Source organism: Pteropus alecto, unplaced genomic scaffold (genome assembly GCF_000325575.1).
Source record: "Pteropus alecto unplaced genomic scaffold, ASM32557v1 scaffold98, whole genome shotgun sequence".
NCBI lineage: Eukaryota > Metazoa > Chordata > Mammalia > Chiroptera > Pteropodidae > Pteropus > Pteropus alecto.
In genome coordinates this window covers 22,761,935-22,771,274 of record NW_006443570.1, presented here as the reverse complement: position 1 = coordinate 22,771,274, position 9,340 = coordinate 22,761,935, and the positions used below count along the sequence as shown (strand labels likewise).

Genomic DNA, 9,340 nt, shown 5'->3' with positions numbered 1-9,340 from the left:
CTCTCCCAGCACTGCTGCCGTCACAGGGCGGGGATCGCAGAGCAAACAAGCCCCATAGCACCAGCCTAGCCCCTCGAGCCGAGGGGTGCCCCTAGATCCGGGAGAGGGGCGGGAGCCGCAGCCAGTCCAGGACCCCGCCCCCGCCAGGCCCAGGCCAGGGCCAGAGAGCGCTAGTGTTCGATGGTGGGCGCGGACCTTTAAGACCCCTGGGCCGCACCGGCAGCGAAGCAAGACCCCCGCGGGGTCATTGCCACGACTTTACCTCCTTTTTCACGTTCCACAGCAGTTTCTCTTTGACTGCGTCCTCGGCGCTGCCCATGGTGCAGCGGGTGGCCGGGAGGCTGTGCCAAGCGGTCCCCCAAGCCTCTCGCGCGCCCTCACCGCCTCCGCGCCTCTCAGCTCAGCGCCCCACGCGCAAGGCGGAGCACCTGCCCGCCGCGCTCCCCGCCTGCCGCCGCTGCCGCCGCAGCCACTGCCCGGTGCTCGGCTCCGCAGCCATCTTCCGAGCCCCGCACAGACGTCAGGAAGCTGGCCCGGCCCCTTCCCACTGCCAGGGGCGGGGGGGTGCACTCAGCAACGGGGGATCCGCGCGGGGGGAGGCTGTGCGCGCTTGGGGGCGGCCAGCCCCAGCGCGCTCCACGCTGGCCGCTGTCATGGCAACGCGCCGGCTCCAGTCCCGAGGGGGTGAACCCGCATTGTGAGCGCCTGCAGCCGGGTCTCTAACAGAGACCAGCCGGGAGGCGGGGCGCGTCCTCGACTCCGCGGTTGAGAGAAAAAGTCGCTCGCGCTGGAGTTGGCTTCCATTCAGCTAGATGCTCCCTGATTTCTACCCGCTCATTTTCCCGACGGGAAAGGCCAGGAGCTGCTTCTAGTCTGACCACGAGGGAAGGCAGTAGTAGTCTCCTGGCTGAGAAAAGCCCGAGCTCCATAGTTGCTCTAAACCCCCTGACAGCCAGTCGCCCTCATTGCAAAGCTGGTGGGTAGAGGAGTGGGAGCGCAGCCACTCCGAGGCTAAAGAGGCTCAGCCAGCCCTTCCTCCTTCGTAGGAGTTGTCCTGTATGTGGGAGGTTGGAGCACCGGTTGAGGTAACGGGGTCCCGCTGGAACTTATATCGAGCCCGTGAAGGTGAAAGAAGAACCTCCCACACGATTTGTCTTGTAGATTTCAGCAGCCCCACAGGAAATCGAGGGAGAAAATGTTGCTCAAAGTTATAAAGAACACCTGCTGCTGCAAACTGAACAGCGGCGTGCAAAAAACTAGGTGAGAGGGGCTGAGCCCTCTTCTGCGCGAATGGAGAATCTTCCATTTAACATCTTCCTAAGTGATGCAACTTGATAGGGCAAAAAAAAAAAAAAAAAAGAAAATACAAGGGAGCAAAACAGCCCTCCGGGACTGAGAGCCCGAACTTTGAGTCTACATCCGGAATTTTAAAGCCCCCAACCGCAGACCACCGCGTGGGAAAACTTTACTAGGCAGTTTTGTGGAGCCTCGGGAGCCACGGAAGCCACAGAAAAGACCTAATGGGAAGGAGCCTCGCGAGAATTGGAGGGGAGCCCTGCCCCGCCCCACCACGGGGAGGCCACGCCCTAAGGAGGGGGACCGGAAGCACTCTCTCAGGCCCGGAAGTAGTGTTGACTTGGTACACGTGAGTGGCAGGATGGCGGCTCATCGCTCTGGCCCGCTCAAGCAGCAGAATAAAGCTCATAAAGGAGGGCGACATCGGGGTCGGGGATCGGCGCAGCGAGACGGCAAGGGTGAGAAGATAGGGTTGGAGGAAGAAGAGCTGTTTAGTCGATTTTAACTGCTTTTCTCCATGTCCAGACTCAGATCCTGCCTCCGGCCTGGGCCCCGTGTAAAGGCTCTTAAGTTGGGCGGAACGGGGTCCCCATTCTTGACCTTCTTCTGGGACCGTGCACAAGAGCCATATCTGATCTCCCTCCAGGCCGTCTAGCACTGAAAACCCTAAGCAAGAAGGTGAGGAAGGAACTCAGCAGAGTAGACCAGAGGCATCGCGCTGGCCAGCTCCGAAAGCAAAAGAAGGAGGCGGTGAGAAATGATCAGGGGATTGGGAATGGTGTGGCTTCACAGTCATTCTGGGCTGATAATACCTGGAACTAGAAAATGTGACCCTAGGAAAGGGCCGGAGATGGAGAATAACTCTAGAGCACGTGTCAAGTGTGCAGGTCTAGACTCATACTAGAGCATTTTTTGCTTTAGTCCGAACTCCTGTCCAACACCCTCACCCCCGCCATACTTGCTGCTTTTTACGAGAGATGCTGGGGGTGGGGCATCCATACTGTTGGAATTGCATTACTGGAACGAAGTACTGAAACAATGAAATGTTCTCTGATCCTTTTTATTCTCAGGTTCTGGCAGAGAAGAGACAGCTGGGCAGCAAGGATGGCCCTCCTCATCAGGTACTGGTGGTTCCCCTGCACAACAGGATTTCCCTGCCAGAGGCCTTTCAGCTGCTTCAGGATAGGGATACAGGAACAGTACACTTGAATGATTGGGGAAGCACCCACAGCTTTATGCTCTTATGCCCCTTCTTGAAACATCGGTGGTTTTTCACATCTGCAAGCCCAGGTTAGTGTATACAACAATATTTTCCATTATGTTTTGAGTAGTGATAATATTTTTTTTAGTATAATGTGGTGGTGTCAACCACCTCCTCCTTCTTTGTCTTTTATCTTTAGGTGATTTGCACACTGTGTTAGACTTGGCTAAAGTGACTGATACCATCCTGTTCCTCCTTGATCCACTAGAAGGCTGGGACAGCACCGGGGATTATTGCCTTTCCTGCCTCTTTGCTCAGGGCCTTCCCACCTATAGTAAGTGTGTTGGGAATATTGGAGGCCATGTGGAAGTGAATTAGCATTTATTGTGCACCTGTAATTTGCCAGGCACTGTGCTTGACACTTGATACAGGAATACAACTGGTTGTATACAGCTGATGGTGGATTGTACATGTATGGCCTAAACTTGGTCCATTATTTATAAATTATCAAGGTACCTTTTTTATTTTTTTCTGGATTGCCCTTTGTCTAGAGATAGAAAAATATAGAATTTGGTTTTACTGTGAAGTTTCTTTAGGGTAGGTGAGTGTTGAGTTTCCCAGTGATCTCTGGGCTCACAACTGTTAGCTTTTTTGTGAACTTGCAGCAAGGGAGATTTTCATGTGTTGAAGCAACAGGTCATGAAGCCTTTTCTTTTTCGCTCACAGCATTAGCTATCCAGGGGATTTCTGGCCTCCCGCCGAAGAAGCAAATAGATGCCAGAAAGAAGCTAAGTAAAGTAGTGGAGAAGCGCTTTCCTGATGACAAACTCCTCCCGTTAGACACTCAGCAGGAGGCAGGGATGCTGCTCAGGCATTTGGCTAACCAAAAGCAACGGCATCTTGCCTTTCGAGATCGGCGGGCCTACCTCTTTGCTCATGCTGCTGACTTTGAACCTAATGAAGAGAATAACTTGGTGGGCACCTTGAAAATCTCAGGCTATGTCCGAGGGCAGACTCTCAATGTAAATAATTTGCTGCATATCATTGGACATGGTGATTTCCAGATGAAACAGATAGATGCCCCTATGGACCCTTTCCCTTTAAATCCTAGAGTGATCAAATCCCAGAAGGACCCAGGAACAGCAATGGAGGTAAGACTGATGTTCTTAAACACTGTATTGTAGATTTATGTATAAGCTGGTTTAGGATGGGAACTAATTTTAGAGAAGGTAGTTTGCACACCTAGACAACTACACTAGTCCCTGGAAGTGACTGCTAGTTTGAATTAAGGAATACAAATATGTTGCTATATTACATATTTATCCAGTACTTTGCAGTTGCCTTCCACAGTAATTGGCTCTGAGTTTATAGAAGACACAAGGTGCAGTCTCTTTCCTTAGACAATTGAGTTAGGAAAAAAAGAAAAGCAAACACTCATGAAGTAAAGGTTGAGAAAGTGTAGAGGTACAGACCTGCTGTGGAAGTTGAGAAATTTGACTAGCAAGCTTCACAGAGGAGATCAGACTTGAGCCAGGTGTCGAGAAGGATGAATGTGATATGTGAATTGAAGAGAGATGAAAGAATATTCTAGAAGACAGAGACAACAAGAACCTAGCATAATAATGGATCAAAGAGTTTCTTTGAACTCTGAAGAAATCAGCTTGATGGAAGTAAGGTATGTAATATGTGGTTAGGAGTGGGGTCAGATTAGAAAGGCCTCAAGACCCAAGCAGAGGTATAGACTTAAAATGCTAGGAAATAGAATCATTTGAAAAAACTTGACAAGTTTTGACTTTCTGTTTCATTCTACTTTATTCATATACTTGAGGACTGTGTTATTTCTGGATCTCTCTGGTTAGATTAGTAGCTTTTTGGTTAATGTTTGATCATGACTTTTGGTTTTTAGATTTGTGCTATGGATGCTGTAGCTCATATGGAAGAAGATCTTAAGGTCCTAATGAAGGCAGACCCTGAAAGACAAGAATCTTTGCAAACAGAGGTTATCCCAGATCCGATGGACGGGGAGCAAACCTGGCCCACTGAGGAGGAGCTGAATGAGGCAAATGGTCAGTAATGGCAAAGTTGTTTGTAATTCATCTGGCCTGGACTTGTGGATTTTGTATAGCTGCTCACAGTCAGGACCCTATAGAGTGTGATGAGGATATATTTTGGAGGTCTCTCTCCTCTTCTCACCCCCGAATGCTATATGTTTGCATTAAGCAAACATTAAACACAGCTCTGTTCCACTTCTCATAATTACTTGTTGTTTTCTAATGAACAGATAAACAACTTCGGATTCATCGCAAGGTGTATTTAGTTGTGTAAGTATTGCTAGTTTTGAGACAGCTGAATTAAATTTGGAAGTGTTTTGCTCTTAGTGTCTGCTAAAGTTTCTGGTGTTGGCAGCAATGCCTAGTGTCTTATCTAGGTGAGGATACACAAAGTAATTAGGGAAAGGAGGTATTTAATTTACTTATTTGGGCTTTTACAGACTTCCTGAAGGAAAGTTCTAAGGTGGTGAAGAAGGTTCCCAAAGGAACATCCAGTTACCAAGCTGAATGGATTTTGGATGAGGATGGTGAAAGTGGTGGAGAAGGAGATGAATATGATGATATAGAACATGGGGAATTTATGGAAGAGGAATCTCAGGTAAGGAAATAGACCCTTAGACCACTTCTATGTACAGCCCCAAGTGCAAAGGAAAGTGCAATTCTGACCTTGAGGGGTGTGTGGTCACTTTCTTAGGAATGACTGTAGTTTCTGGGACTGAGACTATCTTATAACGAAGTCTTTTAGAATTGATACTGGTTTGGACTAGGTGTCTATTAAAGTTATTTTATTTTTGGCTTAATGGCTTTTAGTGTAGAGATAGGTGTGGGTTTTTTCCTGAATTTGTGATGCTTTATTCTGCAGGATGAGAGTAGTGAAGAGGAAGAAGAGGAATGTGAAACTATGACTGTAGGAGAGTCCGTGCGTGATGATCTGTATGATGAGAAAGTGGATGAAGAGGCTGAAGAAAAAATGTTGGAGAAATACAAACAAGAAAGACTGGAAGAGATGTTTCCAGATGAAGTAGATACCCCACGTGATGTGGCTGCTAGAATTCGGTTAGTCAACGAGTCTAAAATCAATGTTTTTACTTACACCTTATGTGGCTCAGAACTATATCAGTGTGATGCAAAAAAAGAAAAATGCATTGTCTCTGCTCCTGAAGAGCTAACATTCTATACAGGTAGCAGTAATATATTATCAAGTTCTAGACCGTGTGGTATAGACTGTTACAGTACTTGATGAGAAATGTTAAGGTTAATTAACAAATGTTTCCTATGTGAACTAATGTTCAGTTGAAATATATAATGTTTAGCGAGTTGGGGGAGTTTGGGTGGACCACAAGAATTAAAACATGAAGGTGTAGATGACCATTTCTGCCTTGGAGGTGAGTCTGACTACACCTAGAGAGTTTATGTTGGATATTAGATGTAGGGCTTTTATCAAGGACCATATTTGTCACGTAGACACTCCCTGATAGGTACCAGGGGGCCACTGTAAATACCTGTCCTTTGTCAGTGAGAAGCTTGGGTTTGGTTCTGAAATATTTGTTAAAAGCTGTTTTCAACTATGGTCTTGGCTTAGGCTGTTAGGTTATTTCGAGAGAGAATGATAAGAGATCTTTAAGTTAGAGCCTTAGCCATATTATTGACTTGAGTGAAAGGGTAAGTCGCAGCATATAAATTTACTATTTCTTTAAAATCTATATTCTAGATTTCAGAAATACAGAGGCCTTAAGAGCTTCCGGACTTCTCCATGGGATCCTAAGGAAAACCTTCCCCAAGATTATGCGCGGATCTTTCAGTTTCAGAACTTTACTAATACTAGGAAATGCATCTTTAAAAAGATTGAGGAAAAAGAGTACGAGGGAGCTGAGGTATATGCCTTCCTTTATCCATCCCTACAATTTGCTTTCATTTGCCAAGGTGCCCTTCCTTTACTCCTTCTCAAATTGGCAGGAGTACCTTGTTTAGTTTTGTGCTGCCCATAGCTTAATTAGTGGAGCCACTGAGTCATTGTTAAGTGTTATATTGGGAACAAAGAGGCATCAGAGATGTTAACTGAAAAAAGTTGAATCTGGGTAGTTGGGGCATCTGTGAAAGGCAATTTTGAAGGGTGAGGGTTGGCTTTAGGGAAGTAGGAGACTTTTAACATATTGGACATATGCGTCATCATTATTGAGGCCTGAAGGGTAATTATATGATTGTTTTCTGCTTTCTTCTGGCAGGTTGGCTGGTATGTCACACTTCATGTCTCTGAAGTACCTTTCTCTGTGGTTGAGTACTTCAAGCAAGGAGCACCCTTGATTGCAATTTCTTTACTACCTCACGAACAGAAGGTGAATTTATTTCCCACAATTGTATCTGTGGGAAATGGGAGTTATGAAACTTTCCAAATAGTTTTGTCAGTCTAAAATTTTATCTTTGACTGACATTTTGTTCATTAGGATGTGAAAAATCTGCCTTTAGGATTAGAAATCAGAGAACAGAGAAGTCAATGATGGTTTTATCCAACGTGTCTGAACCTGTCTGAAGCTTCTCAGTGATGCAATCTGTGTGGTTCTGAGACTTCTCTAAGTATGTTTGTCAGATCAGATTTTAACCAAAGGTTGTCAGCCTTAAAAAATAAGAGCATTTATGCCAAGGTGTAGATCTCTTTTCTCTTGGCCAGCAGTCATGTAGATTGGTGAGAACTTTGGCCTTTAGTCAGTGTAAGGTTTGAGAAAGAAGGGGCTTGAATGAGTATGTTTTTGAGTTGTGTGGTGAGTGAGTGGCTTGAAGGCATTGACCACGTGGCAGACGTTCAGCTAGCTCTTGCATGTTAGATGCAGGAATGTTGACTAATAGAGAAGTACATGAAAGCTCTGAAAACCAGACTATGTTCGGCTCAAATGACAGTTGTTGGTGGAAGTAAAAGACAAATCTGCGTCTCATCATCTGTACTCTACTATAAATTAGCATTGTCAATCCTTAGAGTGAATCTGAATACGTTAGTTTGGTTTGCCGCCTTTCAGGTTAAGCTGTTCTCTGCCTAGATGTGAAGTTGTTTTTCTTACCTGGTCCCCAGATGTCAGTACTAAATATGGTGGTGAGCCGACACCCTGGCAACACTGAACCTGTGAAAGCTAAAGAGGAGCTGATCTTCCACTGTGGGTTCAGGCGCTTTCGAGCCTCACCTTTATTCTCTCAGCACACTGCAGGTAAGCAGTGGGAAACCATCTGGATTATTGTCCATCTCGTCTTTTGGAGGACTGTGACTTTTGGTGGGTAAGGGCAGAGTACACAATTTCAAACTAAGTCTCTGGGTTAGAGACATTTTCAGTACTCTGGTGTAGAAGCCAATGATGTATTTATTCAAAATGTCTGAACCTGTCTGAAGCATCCCAGTGATGCAACCTCTGTGTGGTGCTGAGGCTTCTCTGCCATGAGTATTTGTTCCAGAGTAAGTTTTGAATCAGAGTTGGCAGCTTTAGAAAAATGGTGTCAAAGTGGCACAGCATTTGATATTCCAGTGGCAGTGTTGTTGATGGGTGGTCCACAGCTGGGTAAAGCAGATTGTAGCTTCTGAGATGTTGAAACTGGATGAGAGTTTGGAAGTGGTGACCAGGGACACTTTTGTGGTAAAAATTATTGTACTCTTACACATTAGGAGTGGGAGGTGTTTTGTTCTAACTTGGGCTTCTGAACATTACCTACACTCAGCTTTCAGCAGTGGCAGAAGGAAAATGATGAAGGCAGAATGGGTGCTCTGGATAATTTCTGTTCTCACCAGCCATGCTGTCTGAATGAGGGACTAACTTTACTTTCCTTTAAAATATTTTATTTCCCTGTAACTTCAATATTTAAAAAGGAGGGTTTCACCAAAGGTAAAAACAGAAACCCCAAGATTAGAGGTCAGCAAAGTATGGCCATTGGGCCAAATCTGTCCCACTGTTCAAGTTTTGTTGGAACACAGTTGTGTGTATTTTTTTAATGTATTGTCTGTGGTTGAGTAATCAGCAGACACTGTATGGCCACGAAGCCTAAAATATTTCCTTTCTGGCCCTTTATAGAAAATGTTTGCCAATCCTTACTCAAAATGAAAAGCTGCTGAATTACTGGACATATATTCTCTATAAAACACTGATTCTCAAATGAGGTAGGGGTGGTGGGTATCAGAATCACCTAGAGAACTTTTTCAAACTGAAAATACAATCTAGGCTCTAAGATTCTGCCTCCAGTTGAAAAATCATTCTAAGAGGATTGGGTTGTATCTTTTAGTTATTTTGAGACAGGAATATATTTTGAGAACTAGTGGGGTAAAGGAACACAAGTTGCCTTGAGTTTAAGAGGTGCAGTTATGTAGCTTTTCACATTCTGGATTAGTTTTAGTTTCTCAAAATGACTGGTTTTTATTTTTTAACCCTTATTATGGCAGCGGATAAACATAAATTTCAGAGATTCCTGACTGCTGACACGGCCCTGGTGGTGACAGTATATGCCCCAATCACTTTTCCTCCTGCATCTGTGCTGCTTTTCAAACACAATAGCAATGGTGAGTTCACAGAGGTAAACAGACCTGCAGGTCCCTAATAGATTTAACACGGTTTTCTGTATTTAGATTTGGAAGCCAAATGGTATGAAGAGGGTAATGGTGGTTTTCAGAATATTCCAGTCTCAGCCTCATAGTGGGTCTAAGGCAGGGATGACAAATGGGATTTGATCTTACTTGTAAACTTTAGCTACTTGGTAGAGGCTGCTCAGAGTGCTATATTTAGAACAGATTCTGGAGACAGGCTCAGCAGGTATGACTTAG

The 9,340-nt window shown here is 45.3% G+C and overlaps 2 protein-coding genes and 2 non-coding genes across 18 annotated transcripts in view; 3 read left to right on the top strand and 1 right to left on the bottom strand.

Moving 5' to 3' along the window:
- Positions 1–1,607, bottom strand: part of SGSM2 (small G protein signaling modulator 2) — a 35,749-nt gene extending 34,142 nt beyond the window's left edge. For 4 of the 15 annotated variants that reach the window (XR_003043952.1, XM_025041757.1, XM_025041758.1 and 1 more), the window contains exon 1: positions 263–1,604. Coding sequence is in view for 11 of the 15 variants with exons in the window: in XM_025041754.1 (XP_024897522.1) it covers positions 263–319 (57 nt within the window). In the remaining 4 variants the exon portion in view is untranslated. Of the gene's footprint in view, positions 1–262 lie in introns of all 15 variants that reach the window. The other 11 variants (XM_025041755.1, XM_025041756.1, XM_025041759.1 and 8 more) reach the window with 5 other exon arrangements.
- A 50-nt stretch (positions 1,608–1,657) lies between these two features.
- The window catches only part of TSR1 (TSR1, ribosome maturation factor), an 8,687-nt gene continuing 1,004 nt past the window's right edge, over positions 1,658–9,340 (top strand). The window contains exons 1-12 of the mRNA XM_006925080.3: positions 1,658–1,754; positions 1,943–2,046; positions 2,367–2,586; positions 2,697–2,831; positions 3,224–3,648; positions 4,404–4,563; positions 4,989–5,146; positions 5,411–5,604; positions 6,260–6,422; positions 6,774–6,884; positions 7,613–7,745; positions 8,963–9,079. Coding sequence (XP_006925142.1) covers positions 1,658–1,754; positions 1,943–2,046; positions 2,367–2,586; positions 2,697–2,831; positions 3,224–3,648; positions 4,404–4,563; positions 4,989–5,146; positions 5,411–5,604; positions 6,260–6,422; positions 6,774–6,884; positions 7,613–7,745; positions 8,963–9,079 — 2,017 coding nt within the window. The remainder of the gene's footprint in view (positions 1,755–1,942; positions 2,047–2,366; positions 2,587–2,696; positions 2,832–3,223; positions 3,649–4,403; positions 4,564–4,988; positions 5,147–5,410; positions 5,605–6,259; positions 6,423–6,773; positions 6,885–7,612; positions 7,746–8,962; positions 9,080–9,340) is intronic.
- On the top strand, positions 7,032–7,124 carry LOC112473456. Its single transcript, XR_003044020.1, has one exon. It is a non-coding gene; the product is annotated as a small nucleolar RNA SNORD91 family (small nucleolar RNA).
- LOC112473455 lies at positions 7,876–7,970 on the top strand. Its single transcript, XR_003044019.1, has one exon. It is a non-coding gene; the product is annotated as a small nucleolar RNA SNORD91 family (small nucleolar RNA).